The 24,145-nt window shown below is 39.8% G+C and overlaps 1 protein-coding gene across 1 annotated transcript in view; it reads right to left on the reverse strand.

The window, feature by feature from the left end:
- The window catches only part of EFCAB6 (EF-hand calcium binding domain 6), a 145,294-nt gene that overhangs the window by 75,400 nt on the left and 45,749 nt on the right, over window positions 1-24,145 (reverse strand). The window contains exons 7-11 of the mRNA XM_067558983.1: window positions 23,339-23,457; window positions 18,712-18,836; window positions 16,794-16,942; window positions 2,172-2,282; window positions 1,794-1,914 (exon numbers count right to left, since the gene is read on the reverse strand). Of these exons, the coding sequence (XP_067415084.1) occupies window positions 1,794-1,914; window positions 2,172-2,282; window positions 16,794-16,942; window positions 18,712-18,836; window positions 23,339-23,457 (625 nt within the window). The remainder of the gene's footprint in view (window positions 1-1,793; window positions 1,915-2,171; window positions 2,283-16,793; window positions 16,943-18,711; window positions 18,837-23,338; window positions 23,458-24,145) is intronic.

Consider the following 24,145-nt stretch of genomic DNA (forward strand, 5'->3'; position numbering starts at 1 on the left):
GACTTTCTAAATTTATCCACAGAACAGGAAATGCAACAACATGGCATTCTGGAAGGTCTGACTGGATATCTTAAGTTTGCACTTTAACAATGCTTTAAGCAACTGGAACACAACAGACAATCAATACTAAAAGCTAACATAAACAATGTGAAGATTAACAAAAACAGAACAACAGCATGCTAAACTGTTCTAACAACAGAAACATACTACAATTTATGGAATTTAGTTGATCATAAGCTTACAAGATGAAAAAATAACACAATAAAATATAACAAAATCAACTGAAAGCCTAAAAACTATATAGAGTAAGTGGAATAAGTATACTGAGAGTTTCCAACCCCAAATATCAAAAATTGAATTATACTAAACATAAAAAATAAAAAAAATAAAAATATTTCCACCTGTGACTTTTCCTGGGGGAGAGGACAATTTAGTCTAATATATGTAATATTCTCCTTCTATATATCGGATTTCATTAATAAAGAGTTAAAGTAGGGCAATATAATTAATGCCAAACAAGATGGTTGTTTGGAAAAAAAAGATCTTGTCAAGTGAACTTGGTATCTTTTTTTATGACATTTTGATTAAGAGACTAGAATGACACAAAATTCAATATGGCACACATTAAATGGATTAAAAATCAGTTAATTAACAAATCTTACAATGTCATTGTAAATGGGGGATCACTATCAAGAGTCTATGTTTCTAGTGATGTGAGGTCCTGCAAGGAATTGGATGTTGGCTCTGTGTTACATAATATTTTTATCAATGAAATGCAAGAAAACAAAATCATCACTGATAAGTTTGTAGATAACACAAAGTTTCGGGGAGTGGTAAATTACTGATACAGCAAGATCTAGATCAATTGGTAAACTGGGCGCAAGCAAATACTGTGTTTCAATACAGCCAAATGTAAAGTCATGCATGTAGAACAAAAAAATACATGCCATAGATACAAGATGGGGGACTAGATCTTGGGAGACAGTGACTCTGAAAAAGACTTGAGGGTCATGATAATCAGCTGAACATGAGCTCTCAGTGCAATGCTGTGGCCAAAACAGCAAATATAATCCTTGGATGTATAAACAAGGGAATAACAAGTATGCATTATAATTTATTAATCAATATTTTCCCTACTTATTGGAAGCTCAATCATGGCTTTGCCGTAAACCCTTTGTATGAGACAGCATGTTGTTGCTCTGCCCCCAGGAGCAGCCTAGGAAGCAGATTGTGACTCAGCTACAATCTGCCCCCCAGTTTCCTCCTCCTCTGATGGGAACATGCCCTTGTATCTTGCATATCATACATCCCTTGGCAAGCTTTCACAGCTGGGCTGCCTGGCATATTGTGAGGATAGAGTCCTAGGAGTTGAAAGAGAGGCAGAGTCAGATTCATGACCAGACGATAGCAAGAGGGAAGTGGCAGTTGGGTCAGGGGTTGAGTCTAGGAAGGTGTTGAAGGTCTAGGTGAAGCATATCTGTTCCAGCACTTGCTAAGAGTGTAAATGGTCATGGCTTTTTTTACTGGGGTGAAGGACAGAAGACAGGGGAAGGCAACAGAACCTGAATGCAAGTGGTTCACTGGATTTTGGGAAAGGGATAGGATGTTTGGAAGAGGGTTAGGAAACCAGATGAAGGAAAAGACTAGTTTGGTAGAAGAGCTAGGATCTGAGAAGTTGCTGGGTAACTTGTCAACAGGGTAGCTTGAGAGGTTAAAAGCTGCTTCAGTCTGTGAATGTGTTAACTCATCCACAGAATCTCAGCCTTCTAAGGGTTAAAAATAACGTCTCTTACTGTATCAATCATGAGAAATGCTTGCTTCAGTGATGGATACGCATTTTGGATGTGTCTGTGCAGCTGTAGAAGAACCCTGTCACTTGAGAAAGTTTCATCCAGTCCTCTAATTGGGTTTACTCTACAATAGGAAAACATGGTTGACACAATGTTCTCATCTCTCATCCTCTTATTCTTCAGAGTAAAGAGAAAAAGTAAACTCATTAAGGCCAAGAACTTATTCACAAATATGCTTAAATATTATATGGTTATTTTAAAAAATCCCCAAAAGATTACTTGAAGTAAATTTCATCAACAAATATATTTCAGTAGACATAATTTTCTATCAAGTTTAAATTTAATTACACCTTGAACAAAATAATGTAATCTCCTACTTACCTGTGTTTTTTTCTGATAGGAATTGTCTGTCCATTTTCATATGTCACAGGGTTCTGAAATTTATCTAAAAATTGATGCCAGGCAATTTTACCTGTGGCTTTAAATCCAAATCTGGTCAAACAAAAATGTAAGAACTGTTTAAAAGACTTCCTTTTATAAACACTGATATAACTACATTTTCCAAAGTGAATTTTGGCTTGTGACAGCAATTTGTGCAATCTAGTCTGAGCTTACATAGTTTAAAATTTTACAGAAAAAATGTGGCAAATTTCTCTGATAAAACAAGTTGGGCCAAATTCCCTTCTGAGTTGCACTAGTCTAACTGAGGGAAGAACTAGACCAGATGTGATTATTTATTGCTTATTTTACCACTATTGGGTGTTAATGGTAGAGCAAACCAATAAAGGGGAACAATTTGTATTTTGATTAGATGGTTCTGGATTAATCCAAACCTGAAATTCCTTAAATTTGGAAGTGTTAGACTGCATTCAAAAGGCATTAAATGCTGGATTCTGTCAACCTCACTCATGTTGAGGAGTACCTTACTCTGTGAATATTCCCTTTGAAATCAATGTTCCCATTGAAGTCAGTGGCATAGTTCCCATTTAACTTCAATGGTGCAGGATGAAAGTGACACACTGAACCCCCCCATGATCACCTTCATAGTGTAATTGTGTAGTGTTTAATGCAAAGTATGCCATGTAAGATGTTTCTGGAATGCTCACGATGTACTGAACATTATTGTTTATAGTAGTATGTTTGTTGCAATGTTATGTATATGGTTATGAGGCCTCGCTATGTGATTAGCCCAAAGGTGTGTCCCATGGCTTAAAACATATCCAGGCAAGACTCTCTGAGCAGGGGGGCAGTTCGCACCTCTTTAGGACTTGATTAGAACAACCCAGCTCAACATTTCAGGAACAGGAACAAAGGACTGGCTTAGACCTCAAAAAACAAATCCACAATGGATCTCAATGACTCAGGGCATGGAGGGAATATTATACCAACACTGATCCTGAAGGGGGGAGCAAAGCCCCAGAAGGGAGAAGGAACATGTTAAAAAGGAGAGACATTTTGCTGTTCTCTCTCTTCCAGCTCCATCTACAAACACCACCAAGCAACTGAAGTGCTGATAACAGGGGGAGGGCATTTGCCTTTTATTTTCTCTTGGTCGTTTCTGACTTGCTTTCCTCTGATTTATAATAATTTAAAATCCTTCTGTAGTGTAATACATTTGTTTGTTTATTTTACCTATAGCAGTGTGTTTGGTTTAAGGTGTATTAAGACTCCATTTGAAGTGACGAGGCTGGTGCATATCAATTTCTTTGATAAATTGACGAACATATGAGCTTGCAGTGTGCAGCACTGAACATTGCAAGACGGCAGTTCCTAGGGTTGCATCTGAGACTGGGGGATAGTGTCTGGGGTCATTCTGTTGCATCCTCTAAAGAGTGGCTTGGCAGAGGCACTAACTCACTCAGTGGGGAACAACTTGCTTGCTGAAGGTTGTGCGTGATCTGCCCAGGAGTGAGAGTTCACACATCAAAGCAGAATAAGACGGGCTTCAGGAGTTGAGGATTGGGGTGACCCAGCGATTCACCAGTCCACGTTGCAGAGGGGAACATCACACTTATTCTGTGAATAATCCCTTTGAAATCAACAAGGGCTTGATTTTGCTCCCATTGAAATCAGTGGCATAACTCCCATTTAACTTCAATGGTGCTGGATAAAGCCCTATGTAAGTGTGGCAAAATGTGTTCCTAAATTAGATGATGTCTTCTAAGCACTGTCACCAATATATTTAGCAAAAATTTGATGACTTCCTGCCTTACTCATTTCAGAAAAGTTTTAAATATCTATTCCTGATACCCCTGGTGTTCTGTTGTATTTAGAGCACTGATAATCAAGACAACAAGGGTGAGGTTTAAACAATAACAAATGTAATAAGAGATTAACAGAACAACAACTAGTGGACAGACTTTTGTGGAGCTTCCCAAAATAACTCCATCCTTAAACTCTCCAGAAGTTCATTAAGTTTAAGTTCATTAAGTTTATCAAGCTCTGCCAATGAAATTCCAAGTTGGAAGAATTACGTCGTCAGAACAATCACTCATTGGCTGATCAAAACCTGGGAGTAGAATATTTTTTTATCAGGTTCTTAAAGCTGACTTTTCAAAATTAACTCACTTATGGGTGTCACATACACACCACAGTTCAATCGTTTGAGGGAACGTTCATTAAAAAAGCTGGAGGAAATAGTTTCATAATCATAATATTTGTCTGAAACAATTATCAGATATGAAATAACAGATTATCTTTAAAATTAAGATCCAGACAACAACTGGTATTTTCAAACCTCAACTGAGATCTTTCCTACCTCAAATTTCTATGGTTCTACTAAATTGCTCGAAAGTGCACTGCAGGGAACTATTCTGCATTGGAAACAAGCAAACAGACACCTCTTGGTCTGCATCACTGTCCCTGAAATCCTCACAAACAGTGGCCCTTCCCACATGTGTGACTATACCCTTTTTCATCTGCCTCAGCAACACCTCAGAAGGCAACTGCCATGGTGCCAGAGAGCTGTGGAGAGCACAGCCCAGCTACTAGGGGCCAGAGCTGATGCAGCAGCACAGAGTCTCAGCATGAATCCCTGAGGATCCACACAGTTTGTTAGCAGGCTCCCTTTTCTGAGAATTCCAACCCCAGTTAGATGATGTGGTAGAATAGCTGCAATATGATCATCACTGAGATTGTTTCCCACAAAGCTTCTTCCCAGGGGTTTTATCATGGGAGGGGATGAATCAGACCCGAGAGATACTTAGCACTTATGACTCCCACCCACCTTAGTTGGAACAGCACATGCTCAGCACTTCACCTTATTTGGTCCTGCTTGACCACACACCTGTCTTTTCCATCATTAATTGTCATGGGTCAAATCCAGAAATCTGACATAGGCAAAACACTCATTGAATTCATTGGGAGTAAAATCTGAGTGAGGACTTCAGGATTTTGTGATTCCGAAGCAATCCTATGTCAGCAGGAAATAGCTCTTCTATAATACTTTCTGTCCATAGATCTCACAGTGTTTTACAAAGAAGGTAATAGGAAGTTACTCACCTTGGGCAGGAACAATGGTTCTTCGAAATGTCCCCCCCTGTGAGTGCTCCACTGTAGGTATATCTGTGCCTCTGCACCTCTAATCAAAGATTTTAGGTAGCCGTGTCCGTTTGGCCCACACATGCATCCTCTCTCTCTCCTGGTTTGCCTCAAAGCTCTCTAGCACTGTATGGGCAAACTGTCCTGAGTTTCTTCTTTACTGCAGAGCTGATTGAGAACTCCAAAGAAGAGGAGACCAGGGCAGATTGTGGAGCACCCATAGGGAGACACATCTTGAAGAACACATCTTGAAGTTACCATCTTCAAGAACTTGAAGAACCTTGAAGATACAAGGAAAGTATCTTGCTCTTTTTCTTAAAGTAGTGTCCCTATGGGGGCTCCACTGTAGGTAACTTCATAGCAATATCCCCTAGGGAGGGCTGGGGCTTCAGAGAAGAGTCTATAATTGAAGACAGTACTGTGGTGCTGAAGATGACATTGGAGGTCAAGTCCCTGGTGAGCGCATAGTGTTCTGTGAAACTATAGGCAGAGACCCAAATTGCTGCTCTGCAAATTTCTGATATGGGGACATCTTTAAAGAATGCGATCGAGGTAGAAAGTGATCTTGCGGAGAGCAGGCGGTTTCCAGACGGAGGCAGCAGGTTGTGCTCCTTGTAACAGTGATTAATGCAACCAGAGACTCATTTGAGTAGTCTTTGAACTGATTTTGCAGAACTTTTGGATCTTTCCGCAAATGAAAGGAAGAGTTTATGAGACTTCCTAAAGTCCTTAGTCCTGTCCAAATAAAATGCTAGCACTCTTCTAACATCTAGCAATGTAGAATTGTCTCCCTGTTGTCACAATGCAGTTTTGAGACAAAAACAGGAAGATGGATTAGTTGATACATAGGAAAGATGGAGGCTACATTAGGGAGGAACTTGGGATGTGACCTCAGTGTTACCATCACTGAGACTATGAAGGCTGCTATTTCTCCTATCCTTCTAGCTCAGGTAATGGCCACCAGAAATGCTGTCTTCATGGTCAGTTGCAAGAGAGAGCAAGTCATCATGGTCTCAAATGGCAGTCTAGTTAAGGCTCTCAGAACTAAATTAAGATCCCAGATTGGAGTGGGTGGTCTCATGAGTGGGAAGAAGTTTCCAATGCCCTTAAGGAATCTACATGTCATTGGGTGAGCAAACACTGAGTATCTGTCCACTTCACAGTGGAAGGCCACTCTGGCTGCTAGATATACTTTAAAAGAGCTGAGAGTCCAGACCTTTTGAGCTCTAAAATGTAGCCTAAAATGAAAGGGATGGAAGGCGATCTGGGTCTACGTGCTTAGAACGGCACCAGATTTGGAATCATTTCCGTTTTTTCAGGTAATTACAATGAGTTGTCTATTTTCAGTTGTGTAACAACACATCTTTCACCTCCTCCGACATTTATCTCTAAGTCTTGAAACCATGATGGAGCCAAGCATGGAGCTGGAGCTGTAGTTTGGGTGAAGGATCAGTCCATAGTTTTGGGAGAGCAGGTGTGAAATGGGCCAAAGAAGAACCAGAGGACATACTGCCAGTTGTGCCAGGTAAGGGAACCAAATTTGCCTTGGACAGGAAAAGGCAATTAGAATAACTCTTGCTTTGTCTCGTCAAATATTCAACAGGACCTTGGATAACAGAGGAAATGGGGGAAAGGCACATAAGAGGTCCCTGTCCCATGGGAGGATGAGAGCTTCTCCATGGGGCTGTTAGACCTACCCTGGCCCAATAGCAAGGACGTTTCTTGTTCTGGTAAGTAGTAAAGAGATCAGGGTTCTCCAAAGGATGAATATGTTTGTGCAGCACCTCTGAGTTCAGTTCCCATTTGTAGTTGTGTGAAAAGTTTCAACTGAGACTGTCAGCTGTCACATTCTCGTATCCCTGGGAGGTAAGTGGCCAAGATAATCCAGTGATGGATGCATCAATTTGAAAGTTTCAGTGCAGAAGGAAGGAGATCTGGCACCCCACTGGTGATTTATGTAAACGATACAGGTCATATTGTCGATCATGACATTCGTGTGAGTGGTTCTAATTAATGGGAGAAATAGTGCACAGTATTCCTGACAGCTCTTAACTCCAAAAGACTGATATGGAGAGTCGCTTTCATGTGAGACCACTTGCTTTGAACCTTGAGGTCATTTAGATGGACTCCCCAGCCAATAGGGAGGCATCTGTTGTTAAAGTTAGCATCAGTGGTGGTTGTACAAACAGAATGCCTGCTCAGAAGTTGGATGGTTCTTTCTGCCAGCCTAAGGAGTGCTTGGCAGTGGAGGGCATCAATAGCGATTTGCTTAGTCTGTCCTTGTTTGGGGATTAGACAGTTCTAAGCCACATCTGCAGACACCTCATGAACAATTGAGCATGTGGAGTGATGAATGTGCATGCTGCCATATATCTGAACAGCTGTGGGCAGTTCCTGGCTGATGTTTGTGGGCTGGCGTGGACTGTCTCTATGAGAATAATCAAAGTCGTGAAACTGTGTAGCGGGAGGAACACTCTCGCCTGTACTGTCAAGATCCATACCAATGAACTCCAGTTGCTGTACCAGGGTCAGTGTTGATTTTTGGGTGTTGAGCTATAGACCCAGCTGCACAAATGTGAAGGACAATCAATGGATTCTTTTCCACTCCAACAGAACTCCCACTCAAACGTAAAAGACTCAAGGTGCAAAAATGGAAGCACTCAGACCTCCAATCCGCAGCCTCTCAGCCTTCCTCCTTTAAGCACTTTTGATGGGTTAGTCGAGGACCTGAACAGTCATTCCTTGTAATGACAGCTGTCATCTATGCACTTTTCACATTCTTTCAGAAGTTGCCTGACTCTCTTCCACAACCATTGGGACAATATCTCCTCTGACAGACAGGTCTTGAAGATTATTTCAAAAGGTTACATCATTCAATTCACATCCCTCCTCCATACCCACCATCCCTCCCCATCCCTCTTCAGGGACCCTTCTCATGAGAACAGATGAAATAGTTAACCTGTTATGCCGAGGGGTCATTGAACCAGTCCCAGTGCAACTCAGAGGCAAGGGGTTTTACTCCCATTATTTCCTGATTCCCAAAGTGAAGGGAGGTTGGAGGCCCTTTCTAGATCTATGGGTATTAAACAGATATGTGAAAGTGCAAAAGTTCAAGATGGTCATGGGGGGAAAATTTGGTTGGGAGATGCCTAGGTAATCTCCATGCCTGGTTTTAAAAAATGGAGATGTTTGTATACCAATGCAAGGAGCCTGGGTAACAAAATGGAGGAACTAGCGCTACTGGTGCAGAAGTGAAACTGGATATTATAGGGATAACAGAAACATGGTGGAATAATAGTCATGACTGGAGCACAGGTATTGAAGGTTATGTGTTGTTTAGGAAAGAGAGAAATAAAAGCAAAGGTGGTGGAGTGGCACTGTATATATGAGGTAGACTATAAAGAAATTAGAAGTGATGGAATGGATAAGACAGAGTCTGTGTGGACGAAAATCACATTGGGAAAGAAATCTACTAGAGCTTCCCCTGGGATAATGCTTGGGGTATGCTACAGACCATCGAGATCCGATTTGGATATGGATAGAGACTTTAATGTTTTTAATGAAATAAATACTACTGGGAACTGTGTGATTACAGGACACTTTAATTTCCCAGATTTAGATTGGAGGACAAGTGCTAGTAATAATAATAGAACACAGAGTTTCCTGGAAGTGAGAGCTGATAGATTCCAAATAGTTGCTGAACCAATAAGAGGGGATGCCATTTTAGATTTGGTATTAATGAGTAGTGAGGGCCTCATAGAACAACTAGTTGTAGGGGACAACCTTAGTTCAAGTGACTATGAGCTAATTCAGTTCAAACTAAATGGAAGAATAAACAAAAATAGATCTGTGACTAGAGTCTTTGATTTCAAAAGGACTAACTATAAAAAATTAAGGGAATTAGTTAGGGAAGTGGACTGGACTGAAGAACTCATGGATCTAAAGGCAAAGGAGGCTTAGAATTACTTCAAGTCAAAGTTGCAGGAACTATCTGAAGTCTGCATCCCAAGGAAGGGGAAAAAATTCATAGGCAAGAGTTGTAGACCAAGCCAGATGAGCAAGCATCTCAGACAGGTGATTAAGAGAAAACAGAAAGCCTACAAGGAGTGGAAGATTGGAGGCATCAGCAATGAAAGCTACCTCTTGGAGGTTAGAACATGTAGGGATAAAGTGAGAAATGCCAAAAGCCAAGGAGACCTGGACCTTGCAAAGGGAATTAAAACCGATAGCAAAAGATTCTATAGCCATATAACTAGGAAGAAAACAAAAGAAGAAGAAGTGGGACCGCTAAGCACTGAGGATGGGGTGAAGGTTAAGGATAGCCTAGGCATGGCCCAGTATCTAAACAAATACTTTCCCTCAGTTTTTAATGAGGCTAATGAAGAGTTTAGGGACAGTGGAAGGATGGCTAATGGGAATGAGGATATGGAGGTAGAAATTACCACATCTGAGGTAGAAACTAAACTCGGACAGTTTAATAGGACTAAATCTGGGAGCCCGGATAATCTCCATATCAGAATATAAAAGGAACTGGCACATGAAATTGCAAGCCCATTAGAAAGGATTTTTAATGAATCTGTAAACTTAGGAGTTGTACCATACAACTGGAGAATTGCTAACATAGTTCCTATTTTTAAGAAAGGGGAAAAAACTGATCCGGTTAATTACAGGCCGGTTAGCTTGATCTCAGTAGTATGCAAGGTCTTGGAAAAATTTTTGAAAGAGAAAGTAGTTAAGGACATCAAAGTTAATGATAATTGGGACAAAATACGACATGATGTTACAAAAGGTATATCGTGCCAGACCAACCTGATCTCCTTGTTTAAGAAGATAACAGATTTTGTAAACAAAGGGAATGCAGTGGATCTAATTTACCTAGATTTTAGTAAGGCAAACAGTTCCACATGGGGAATTATTTGTTAAATTAGAAAAGATGGGGATAAATATGAAAATTGGAAAGTGGATAAGGAACTAGTTAAAGGGGAAACTACACTGGGTCATACTGAAAGAGGAACTGTCAGGTTGGAGGGAGGTTACTAATGAAGTTCCTCAGAGATTGGTCTTGGGACCGATCTTATTTAACCTTTTTATTACTGACATTGGCATAAAAAATGGGAGTTTGCTAATAAAGTTTGCAGATGACACAAAGTTGGGAGGTATTGCTAATACAGAGAAAGACAGGGATATCATACAAGCAGAGCTGTATGACCTTGTAAACTGGAGTAATAGAAACAGAATGAAATTTAATAGTGGAAAGCGCAAGGTCATGGATTAAGGGACTAATAATAAGAATTCTTGCTATAAACTGGGGACGCATTAGTTGTGACAGAGGAGGAGAAGGACCTGGACGTATTGGTTAATCACAGGATGACTATGTGCTGCCAATGTGATGTGGCTGTGAAAAAAGCTAATGCAGTCCGAGGATGCATCAGACGAGGTATTTCCAATAGAAATAGGGAGGTGTTAGTACCATTATACAAGGCGCTGGTGAGACCTCATCTGAAATACTATGTGCAGTTCTGATCTCCCATGTTTAAGAAAGATTAATTCAAACTGGAACAGGTGCAGAGAAGGGCTACTAGGATGATCCGAGGAATGGAAAACCTGCCTTATGAGAGGAGACTCAAAGAGCTTGGCTTGTTTAGTTAACCAAAAGAAGGCTGAGGGGAGATATGATTGCTCTCTATAAATACATCAAAGGGATAAATACAAGGGAGGGAGAGGAATTATTTAAATTCAGCACCAATGTGGACACAAGAACAAATGGATATAAGCTGGCCATCAGGAAGTTTAGACTTGAAAATAGATGAAGGTTTCCAACCATCAGAGGAGTGAAGTTCTGGAACAGCCTTCCAAAGGGAGTACTGGGGGCAAGAAACCTAGCTGGCTTCAAGACTGAGCTTGAAAAGTTTGTGGAGGAGATGTTATGATGGGATAGCCTAATTTGGCAATTAACTGATCTATGACTACTAGCTGTAAATATGCCCAATGGCCTTTGATGGGATGTTAGATGGGGTAGGTTCTGAGTTCTTTCTGGGTGTCTGGCTGGTGAACCGTGTCCACATGCTCAGGGTTTAGCTGATCGCCATATTTGGGGTTAGGAAGGAATTTTCCCCCAGGGCAGATTGGCAGAGGCCCTGAGGTTTTTTCGCCTTCCTCTGCAGCAAGGGGGGCACTAGGTCACTTGCTGGGGGATTCTCAGTATCTTGAAGTCTTTAAACCATTATTTGAGGACTTCAGTAACTCAGTCATAGGGGGTCTATTACAGGAGTGGGTGGGTGAGGTTCTGTAGCTTGCATTGTGCAGGAGGTCAGACTAGATGATCAAAATGGTCCCTTCCGACCTTAAAGTCTATGAGTCTATATTGTGGCTTGTAATAACATTGAGACAATGGGTACTGAGGTGTTTGTGACTTGTGCTGTGGTTGAGAGCCACATTTTCTCTTTTGTCCTGCTGTGTAGATTCCCAGGGAGCATAATATGTCCCAGGAATCCTTCAGCGTGTGGAGAGAGGCATTAATCTTATTTGCTAAGAGCTTGGACCATACACACAGGAGATTCTCAGCCGTTGTCTGTACTTCTTTGGGGAACCCAGAAAGGTGTAAACCTGGATTCCTGTCTCATTACCACTACCTTGGAGACTGAGCAGGCCACTGTGTCTGCTGCATCCAACACTATCTGTAGCACAGTTCTGGCTACTAACTGGCCTTCTTTTACAATGGCCTTAAAGTGTTCTTTTTGCACCTCTTGCAAATGTTCAATAAACACACTGAGTTTTCCATAATTGATTAAATTGTATTTGGCCATTGCAGCTTGGTAGTTCGCAATACTGAACTGCAATGTTGCCAACAAATATGCCTTCCTTCCAAAGAGATCTAATCTTTTCCAGTCTCAATCATATGGGTTTGACTTGGCATGATATTGTTTGCCCAGGACATTAACCACATCTACTACATTTGAGTTGGGTTGAGGGTGTTGAAAGAGGAAATCTGCCTCTTTGGGAGTGACGTAATATTTTTTGTCAGTTCTCTTACACCATAGTTTCTCAACCTGTGGTACGCTAGGAGGTAGACGGCAGCCGCCCCAGTTCTGGGATGCTGGGTGGCAGCCGCCTGCTTTTTGGGAAGCTGGGTGGCAGCTGCACGTGTCCCGCCCAATCCCAGCTCCCAGGTGGGAGCCTGGTGGCAGCCCTGTGTGCCCTGCGAGCTGGGCTTGCAGCTGGGTTGGCTGCCACTCGTCCCCCAGCTCTGAGCCGAGAGACAGCCTCCTGCATCCTGGCTTGAAGATGGGCAGCAGCTGCCTGCCGCCTGCCCACATCCCCGGATCCCAGCCTTAATGGCATGAGCATTGGGTAAAACCAGATGATTTATGGTCTATTAGTCATTCATAACAAAATGCTGTATATTTAAAAACGTTTAAGAATTTTTAAGACCCATTGCCTTAGCATCTGGGATCTTTACAAAAATATTAAATTACAGAAATCAGATGCTACGCTAACCAAAAAAGGTAGTTTAAAATTACAATCACTGTTGTCAGCACCAGGAAAAATCTGCAACCAAACTCCCCTCATACTTTCAAACAGATATTAAGTTCACTGAAAGCCTGACCAAGTAAGCATGGTTTCCATCATGACATGAATGAAGGCTGCCAAACTGGGGTCTGGCACATCATCAAAGGAGTAAGTTGGATAAGAGAGTGCCCCCCACCGGAAAGTGTTCATTCCAGTCATGGAACATTTGCTCTTTGGAACAGATAACAAGAGCCTCCTTCACTCATACCTCTCCGCCTGTCAAATGACATGCGTGGCAAAGATCCAAAATGAACATAAGACACAAAAATATTATTTATGCAGGAAAGTTAAAATGTGGTGGAATTCCTTTGTTCGGTGTAAATAACTTCCTGTAACCTCAATTCCATGCATTTTTATTTCTGATGTAAAGAATTTTCAAAAGCAAAAATGATGGGACACTGAATTCTGTGGAATGTAAGGAATTTGGGACTAACATGAGTGATGTCCTTTGAAATTAAATAGATTTGAATGGTGTTTCTACAATATATTTGATCTTGCTGCAAGGAGACATATAGTGAGAGATGAGTTCTTAGGTAACTGGGTCTTTTACTATTCAGGAGTGAAATTCCAGCCCCATTATAGTCAATAACAAAAACACCATTAACATCAATGGATCCAGGATTTCATTCATGAGGTTTAAGACATGCAGATATGTAGAACCATAAAATATTGTCATGCAGAGATGACCTATACCTGCCGATAGTGAGGGGGCAGAGTGAGTGCAGAGGCTTCAGCAGATGTTACTGAGCATTCTCAGTCCATGTGAGCATGCTTAATACAAGTCAAGAAGCAACTCTGGGGGGAGGCACATAACCGCGCTATGCGTTGCTTCTGTTGTTATGTGTTGTTACCCACATATAGTTCCCTGCTCCATCTAATGTGGGCAATTGTGATTGAGTGTCCACACCACACAAGGTCTGAGGAGGTTAAAAAGGGCCAATTAAACATATAGGCTGCACCTGGAGGAGAGCCAGGGACAGATAAAATCTAATTGAAGATGATGCCCAGCTGAGCAGGGGCAGGCTGGGCTCGTACCAAGCCAGGAAGTTGAAAGCAGGAGAGGGTGCAGAGATGAGCTCTGTGGTCACTCTCTAGAGAGAAAGGGAATTGGCCAGGGACAAGGAGAAGTTCTAGGAGGAAAGTAAGCCTGCCCTGAACTACCAAGTCAGGCAAGAAACTGACAAAGGTGGAATAGCCACTGGGAGCAAAGGAAATTCAAGTTGGTGAACCCAGAAAAGAGCCAGGAGATAGAAAAATGAGGTAGGAAGGAGTCCAGGGAAATAGCAACAGGGTCTGAGATTGAATAGACTGTGATTGCTAGGCGTAGAGTCTCTGGGCTGGAACCCGGAGTAGTGGATGGGCCCGCGTTCCCCTGCCAGCACTGGGAAAGTGGCACTGGACCTGGACTTAGACCAGAAGACAGCCTGACACGGCAGATGGATAGCATGTCCAGTGGGACTTTGACCCCAGAAGGGGAAGACTAAATAGTAACTTAGTCCTCTGGCCAGGTCATGAAGAGGAGCATCCCAAATCCCAGAAAGAGAGAGAGGCTATGATGTGAGCAATCAATAGAAAGGGGTGCCAGACCAGGCGAAAGCTGATTCCCCAGATTCAGTCACAAGGAGGTGCCCCAGCAGCGAGCAAACCCTGTTAGAGCAATATTTAAATATCGTCTTAATCTTTAAATCACACAACCTTCTCTAACAGCTATTGGTATATTCATTATCAACTTAAATGAAGCCATGTATTCATTACTACAGCAACATAACTATGAGAAAGTTCTGTTGTTGTTTTCATACTGCTGCATCTTTTGAATTACCTTATCTGAGAAATATCACCTGAAAGATAGGGTATACGTAGGTTGGAATATTTCTGTTCATAGCATCATTAAAGTGACACTATATTTTGTCAATGTCTATCTAGAGAAAACTCCAATGGAAAAATGCATGCAGAAATCTTTCCACTAGGTGCTTGTGTTTAAGAGCAAAATTTACTTTAAGATTTAAAACTAGCAAGTGACATGAACTGAAGAAATTATAATAGCAATATTTTTTGACAAAGTAATAGTTGATCATTGTTATAACACCTTGTGAATGACTAGAAGCAAATCAGATTTATCTGTTGAATGCACACAGCAATATGGTTACTGCAGATAATACTCTCATACAGCACCTGCTGCTATAAAATGTATATCTGCAGTGAAGCCTTTAAAGTTAACTACTATATACAAGAAAAAAATCCAACTGATTATTTTCATGGGTGATAATATTTTTCACACAAATGAATTTAAATATATAAACTATGTTGTGGAATCTTTAGTTCCTGCATTGCTCGCATGGTAAGAACTGATTTGTGCGTCTTGCACCAGTATTTAAGACTCAGGCAATATCTGTTTTTGTTAAAGATCTAGTGCAAAAGTTAAGCTGTTCTTCTCCCCTTCCTCTTTGATTGCCCATATGCTCTTAGCACTGCTGTCTGTCAGTATAAGCAGTCTTCTGACTATTTTCCTCTTACAGCTTTTGGTCTTTGTATATAAGTGTGGGTCCAGATTGAACCAAAATACCGAAGAATGTCCATATTCTGGTTTTTAATAGGAACTGTGGGTTTGGAGAGTTGGCCAGCTCCATTTGAACTCGAATCAGGATCAAAGAAATTAGATTTTGAAAAATGTCTTTTAGCCTAACTCAGGTCACTGGGGGCAGGCTGAATCTTGAATCCTTTTCTATACATTTATCACTTCTATATCATGCTAATCACCACAGTATCTGAGTTCTGGCCATAATGCTGCAGTGTCTGGTTAACCTGAACTAGTACATGGGTTTCAGTCTAGGAGCGAGTCTGATCTGCTCACTCTCAGTCCAGTTCAGATTCTATTTTTGCAAACCCCCTCCAAATTCAGTTGAGTTTTGTCTTAATTTAAATTCAGATTTCCAGAAGTGACATCGCTACATCATCTAGCTGCCCAGTGTTCCTATAGGCAACTTCTTCAGTGATTACTGATGAACACTACATAGGAAAGTGGTTAGCATTAGTAAGTTCCTTTGAAGGTATGCTGTACACTTCAGACTTTCATTAAAACCTTTAAATAGAAGTGCCTTTTAAAAATGCAAGCTTGAGGCACACAAACATGGTAATAAAATCATCTCATCCTTTATTTCTGGGATAAAGTAAGTAGCACATTATTTTTACATTTAAAAGTAAGTTTCAAATGCCTTTTTGCCAAGACATAGCCTAGCCAAGATCAAAACTTTTGCAGGCACCAGCAGCTATATATTTCCCTTAGTCAACACAGGTAATTGCCATTGGTGTCGAGGTAATTTATATTGCCCTCAATTCACAGTGGTTGTTCTAAATTTGACTAAAACCTATAAGTAAAATGTATGCTCTTCAGGGCAGAGACTGTCTTCAATTGTTTTCTTATATAAAGCTGACCACATAATTAATGTTTAACAAAGAAATAAATAATAAAAGCAATAATAATAATTAGTAATAATGATTTGAACCTAAAAGGAATTTTGAAAAAACCCAAATATTGAAATTTGACTATTAGGTTCTGAACATGCCCAGGAGTAAACTTTGGATTTATTTTTCAGATATGATGATTTTTAATACAGTAAATTCCCCTTAGAATACCAGTATTTACTTGAATGGAAGTGAGTACCCTTCCCTCAGGAAACTATACATAAATGACAAACAAATAGAAATAAGACTGTTATGAGTAAAGGCTGCCACTCTATTGAGCCTGGCTACCTTCCTGCTTTACATACTGTACCATACACACTGAAACACAGGCACAAATGAGGCAAATTAACAAAGGCAGTCACAAAAAGCAATAATCAAGATATGAGGTGCAATGCTAAAAAATGTCTCTGAAGAAAACAATATGACTCTTACCTACTCATTAGCTCTTGAAAAGTTCCATTTGGTAATGGAAATATAAAGCCATTTATGACTGACTTTAAGTAATCCAAGGACACAAATCCACTCTGACTGACATCAAATGCTCTGAAGGCTTTTTCAATGTCCTGATAGGCTGAGTGCACCTGTAACAAATACAATTTATAGTGTTTTGTTCAGAAAAACCAAGCTCATGAAGTTTTTAAAACAATAATGTATTTTTACAAGATCTTTTCAAATGTTCTCTGTAAATTGATCAAGTAGGTTACCATGGCAAGCTCTGACTGTCAGATGTTTAATTAATAAGCTCACTACAAAACAGTATTTCCCAATCACAGAGACTCAAGTAACAAGGTAGACACATTTTTCACAGAAAGATAGCACATACAATAACTCTACCTCAAAATTCAGACCTAAAAATATTGGTGGATCTGCCTGCTTGATCTTAATATTTTCTTAACATCTGTCTTAACATACTTTTTAAAGACATCCCTAATGTAACTCAGTACCAAGCTTCTCTTTATTAAAACGGGTTATTAATGTAATGAATGCTAGAAAAAATGTTAGAAGAAATAGAATGGTTAATATACCTGTTATATAAATATATTGCACATTTCTTTGGTTATTCTTTTAGCTCATGGGTTATTGCAAAGAAACTAAGTGAGTGTGGTTTTGCTTATGGGACTTACTGCAAATTTCAGTAACGATAATAAAAAAAGCAGGAAGACTGGTTTTATTCACCAAAAGTTCAGTCAACAATGTTTGTTAAATAGTACAACCATTCTGTGGACTTTCCATCACCCTTTTTGGTGCTTTACCCCCACCCTTTTCTATCCTGTTTACTGCTAAATTAAAACTGCAGAGATCATGTATGGAGAGTCCTCAGGAAGTTCAAAATAAATATCATAGGCTGATGAGATGTATCCAGCCATCAATCCAGGCATCAATCTGTACGGCTCAGAAGGACCTACTCTGACCTCAGAATCAAGAACTAAAGGGGAAAGAAGATCAGGTGATGTCCCTGCAGCCTTGTATGCCTGCTGATCTCCAGCCCACTACTATTCTCCCATTATTTCAAGGCTGAGAAAGTACAGTTATAGGCCTGTACAGCTGGATTTGTACTAAAACACTAACTCTGGTGCAGAGTTCCATCCTCTTATTTTCTGTACAGTCTTCTTAGAGAGGAGGAAGGTTCTGGAGGTTAAAGCACAGAGCTGACTGTCAGGAGATTTGGACTCTATTCCTCTATCCACAAAATAGAACACGTGTATGGAAGTAGTAGTGCAAGTTCCTCCACATTGTCCCTCTACCATGCTCTGGAGGGATCCCTTCAAAATGTAAATAGATAACTCCTTCTCCATGCCCATTTGGCCTTTAACCTCTGTGTTCAGTCTGCCAGGATGGGTGCCATTTATGAGCTTCACACATATTCAACATGGACTGCACTGAGGCCACTAGCTTATTTCATGTAGCTCATGTAGCTCGTGAAATAATTAGCAAATTATGACAACTTTTGGGTATCACTGAGCTCGGTTGGATTCAAGGAAGTGATCTAGCAGTGAGAAGTGATAGATTCTCATGTGATTTGCCTGAGCCATCCAATTACAATATCTGTATTTTGTTTTAGCCTAAAAAGTTTGGTGCTCTCTTAGGTATTTATATACATATTTTTAAAGCTATAAACCTGGTAAACAAGATATGAAACCTTTAGAAAGCACAATGCAAAACAAAACTGACATTTCTATTAAGGGATTTTTAAAAAAACATAAGTACTGTACACAGGAATTTCTTGGTGAAGCTATTATTAATTGGTATTTTGAACGCCAAAACTTTCTGCGTAATCTCCTTTGTGTGTGACACCTGGCTCAACCTCTCCATATTTCAGAGTAGTCAGACACATTAAGTACTCCCTTACCTTTTTCCTAAAAGCCATTTCAATGTCATCTAGGTTGCATTCTATCAAACTACACTCAGCTGCTGCAGTCTGTAGTGACAGCTTAGTCTGTTTCTGTATCTTGTCTTGTGTCTCCTCCCAGTTCACTGTTGGTAAGGAAAACTGTATTTTAGTAAAGTCACTGCTATTGTCACGTCAAAGAAATAAAAGTAACTGGATTTCTTTTTGAAGACCATTTCTTGTTAAATCATTAGAGAAGTTTTTATGTAAAAACATAAGATAAGCCTGAAATACAATTGATTTGTATTTCTCAAACTGGATTTCTAGGGAAGAATAATGAGCACAAAGCTTATCACTTATAATAGTGTTTTTTATCTTCATATTTCTTTAGGAACATTAATTCATGTAACTTACAATTTTAGCAAATATTTTTATTAGCATGTAATATCACAGAGTATTCTGGTAGTTTTATCTCTTTACCAATATTGTTACAGAACAATTAGACCCCTGAAAACACGTTTTCAGTATATGGATGATAACCCACCCACAGATCTCAGAGAGCAAACATGCCTGCTAACCTTGAAAGACCCTGGTTTCTCCCAACTACTTCCTTTGTTTTTTACACATATTCCTAACGATGTGTTCTTTCACACTGCCTGTAGCCTTTGAAATAGACTTTAGTTAATATAGGCCAAGTGCCCCCCCATCAAAAAACTTTCCTGTGAAGCATTCCTGCTAGAACAATCACCATCTCACTTTGTGTTTTCTCTGAACTGTATCATGCTGTACATTATCCACACTGTGCTTTTAGAATGTAAATTCTGAAAGGCAGGGCTTTGCTATATACCTGGCATATTTTGCTCATTGTAAAGCATCAAATGTAATCACTGTGCTAGACATGGCCCAGATTCTGACATCCTTTCTCACACTGAGTAACATCTTTTTCCTGGAATACTCCATTTCAATAGGGCAGCTCATGAAGAAAGGTGCTATTCAACATGAGCAAGAGTATCAGAATCTGGCCATAAATAAGTAAAAGTAACAACAGTTAGCATTTATGTAATGCTTTTCATCAATAGGCCTGGTCAATGCACAAAGTCAAACCTTATTAACCAAGGGCATGTTTTTAAATTGATTTAATTAAACTGATGCAAAAATCTATGTGGACCCTCTTAATTCAGTTTAAAGTGGTCTTATATCAGTTTAGCTTGTGAGGTAGGTGATATAAACCAGTTTTGAACCAGTGAAAGTGCTTGCAAGGGCTTACACTGGCTTATCTACATTTTTATAAAACCCTTTTTAAACTTATTTAGCTAACTCAGTTTTTACATCATCTGTATGTAGACAAGGCCTTCAGTCTCAAAGCACTTTACAAGGGGGTAAGTATATTTATTCACATATTATGGATGGGAAGCCTGACAAACAGACATTAAGTTCCTTGCCAAAGATCATGTGACTCAGTTAAGTAAAGAGATGTGTAAGGAACCGGCAAGGCCGTCCCTAGGGGAGTGCGGGGCCCGGGGCAAATCACACTCTGTGGGCCCCCCTTAACATCGTGGGTCATTTTCACATGTTTTGAGCCCAGTCGCTTCCTGAATTTCCGGCTTCTGGTGCCACATGAGCAGAGCCAGAAATGCAAAATCCACCATCTTTATTGCAGGAAAAAAAATTGTGTGCGTTTGGTCATGTTTTCGGACGTACTTCTACTCTTTCTTAGGGCAGGGCTTGGCAACTCTTGTTATGTCAAAGCGCGGAGCCCCACAACACGCGGAGCCTGGGGCAGTCACCCCGATTTACCATACCCTAGGGACGGTTCTGAGAACCGATTAAAGGGGAGACTAAAATGGGTTATAGTGAAAGGTAAATTGTCAGGCTGGAAGGAGGTTACTAGTGGAGTTCCGCAGGGATCTGTCTTGGGACCAATCTTATTTAACATTTTCCTTAATGACCTGGGCACAATAAGTGGGAGTGTGCTAATAAAATCTGCAGATGTCACAAAGTTGGGAGGTTTTGCTAATACAGAGGAGGACCAAAATATCATACAAGAAAATCTGGATGACCTTGAAAACTGGAGTAATAGAAATAGGATGAAATGTAATAGTGCAAAGTGCAAGGTTACGCACTTAGGGACTAACAACAAGAATGTTTGCTATCACCTGGAGATGCATCAGTTGGAAGTGACAGAGGAAGAGAAAGACCTGGATGTATTGGTCAATCACAGAATGACTATGAGTTGCTAACGTGATTCAGCCATGAAAAATACTAATGCAATCTTATGATGCATCGGGGAGGTATTTCCAGTAGAGATAGTGAAGTGTTATTACCATTGTACAAGGCACTGGTGAGACCTCATCTGGAATAGTCTGTGCAATTCTGGTCTCCCATGTTTAAGAAAGATTAATCAAAACCGGAACAGATGTAAAGGAGGGCTACTAGGAAGATGAAAGGATTGGAGTATCTACCTTACAAGAGAAGATTTGAAGGAGCTTGGCTTGTTTAGCCTAAGAAAACCAAGACTGAGGGGAGATATGATTGGTCTCTAAACATAGATGAGAAAGACAAACACCAACGAGGAAGAGGAGTTATTTAAGTGAAGGGCCAATGCTGACGGAAGAACAAATGGATACACACTGGTCATCAGTAAGTTTAGGCTTGAAGTTAGACAAAGGTTTCTAAACTCAGAGAAGTGAAGTTCTGGAACAGCCTCCCAAGGGAGTAGTGGGGCAAAAAACCCAACTTGTTTCAAGGCTGAGCTTGATATGTTTATGGAGAGAATGAGTTTACCTACAATGGAATATTGCCCATCTGTGGCTATTAGTAGCAAATATCTCCAATGGCCAGTGATGGGACACTAAATGGGTAGGACTCTGAGTTACTACAGAGAATTCTTTCATGGGATAAGAGGGAAGGTCCTCTACTTGATCAGTAACAGTTTAAAAGATAGGAAACAAAGGGTAGGAATAAATGGTCAGTTTTCAGAATGGAGAGAGGTTAATAGTGGTGTCCCCCAGAGGTCTGTACTGGGACCAGTACTATTCAACGTATTCATAAATGATTTGGAAAAAGGGACAAACAGTGAGGTGGCAAAATTTGCAGATGATACAAAACTACTTAAGATAGTTAAGCAGACAGCAAAGAGTTACAAAGGGATTTCATAAAACTGGGTGACTGGACAACAAAATGGCAGATGAAATTTAATGTAGATAAATGCAAAGTAATGCACACTGGAAAACATAAACCCAGCTATACATATAAAATGATCTAAAGGGTCTAAATTAGCTGTTACCATTCAAGAAAGAGATCTTGGAGTCATTGCGGATAGTTCTCTGAAAACATCCACTGCAGCGGCAGTCAAAAAAGCTAACAGTGTGTTGGGAATCATTAGGAAAGGGATAGATAATAAGACAGAAAATATCATATTGCCTTTTTCTAAATCCATGGTATGCCCACATCTTGAATACTGTGTGCAGGTCTGTCCCATCGCACAGAAGATATATTGGAATTGGAAAATGTACAGAAAAGGGCAACTAAAATGATGAGGGGAGAAAAGTACAATTAAATAAAAAAGATTCTAATGGTACTATTTTCAAAAGTGCCTAGCATCCATTGGTCAATGAGAGCAACCAGTAGTCAGTACATTTGAAAAAAACATTTAATATTGGTTTAAAAATAAGTCTAACTACACAATGAAAGACTTTTTGTTAGGAGTGGATCATCACAGTTCAGTACTATGACTGTTGGTTGGGCTTTTCTAAACAGTCAAAGGTTAGTTTATTCTTTTGTGACTCTTTGTGAAGTATTAAATCTGAATAATGGAAATGAAAGAGCCAATGTTTCAAGTTGATATGCTCAAAATTAACTTACAGTCTTTTCTTCAAATTGAAAAGTCTGTGTAATTCTTTATTGGCTTTTTTTTCCTCCAGTACAATGTTTAAATACTATTTTTTTTTAAACAAAAAGAAACGAAAACTCCTGTGGCAGAAAGGCCAGCATTCACAAGTAACCCTACAACAACAAAGTGCATGTGCATACATAATGTAGAAAAAAATGTTTTTAAAGAAGCAGATTTTAGTTCCAAGCTTCTAAGGGGTTAATGCAAACATAATTATTATTCTTTTTAAATGATGAAAAACATCTTGACAGTGCCCTTTTCTTAAAATACATTCAAAAGCCCTTAGACTCTGATATATAATATGGGACACATTTTGAAAAATGAAGGCCAGAAACTGGTGCACAAAAAACATGACCGAGAGTGCAGCCCTTGATTGTACATATAACCACACTAAGCACAGTACTCCAATGGCTATTTGTACATGAACTCACACAATCTAAAGGCATAATTGCAACAAATGAGCTAGCAACTGTGACTGTACTTTTTACGCATGCACTTGGGTGTCACATTTTGAAAATTTGGCCCTATGAGCAGTGCCGACAAACTGTCACTGGGCTTTTCAAACCAGTCTAAGGGAGAGGGTCACCCAAATGGCACCTAGCTGTAGGATTTCTTTGAAAATTCCAAACTAAAGTTGCCATGTAAGGGCCTGATCCAACTCCCATTGAAAGAATCTCACCTTGATTTTATCAGGCCCCAAGTGAAGACTTCACTTCCCAAAGCCTGCAACCATACAGTCTCTTTCTGAGCACCTACCTATGCATTGGTTTTCTGCTGCATTTTTCTTAATTGCATCCATATTTATACCAAGATTCTTCAGAAATTCTTTATAATCCAATGTATTAGTTTTACCAATGCAGTAACGATTCCACAGTCTGGAAAACAAAGCAATTAATTTTAGTGAACAACATTATTCTATGTCAAAACTGTAGTGAAACACTGGAATATAAATATATATGATCTTCACAGAACATTATATAAAAATGAATGTAAAAATTAAGGGAGGGACGGTGGCATTTTTTTGCTTATACCCATTGTATTATTTCCCTCAGAGTTTATTTATGTTGTGTGTAAGTTGTCTGCATACTATTACTCAACACCATACCAGCATGTGGTTTGTCTGACCATGTACCTGAATGTAAATTTTAATAGATGTGCACAGAAATTCCCTTCTTTCAATTATGTAAGAAAACCATGGAAATTCTTAATCAAAGCCCAGATTAACCCTTGGCAAAGTGAACCTAAATTATATTACAATGTGGCTAGCTTCTGCAGTAGTCAGATCTAATGGACTGGATATGCTGGAGTAGCTTCATTTGAATTAAAAATGAAAATGAATTTTATAGTTAGAACCATATCCCCTGTGTAATCTATTTTATTATTAAATTTCCCATTTTGGGAAACCATTAGGGATTGGGATGAGTATATTTGTTAAATATTTGTGCTGATCAACAGTGAAAGAGTTAATAGTGTTCATAATTAGGCTGTCCTCTTTAAAGTTGAGTCAACCTGTTGAAATCAATGGCCAGTTCACACCTTTCAGAACTATTGTTTCAGGTTGTC

The sequence above is a fragment of the Emydura macquarii genome, unplaced genomic scaffold (genome assembly GCF_026122565.2).
Source record: "Emydura macquarii macquarii isolate MOO-44397 ecotype Brisbane River unplaced genomic scaffold, CSIRO-AGI_Emac_v2 contig_2205, whole genome shotgun sequence".
NCBI classification, from domain to species: Eukaryota; Metazoa; Chordata; order Testudines; family Chelidae; genus Emydura; species Emydura macquarii.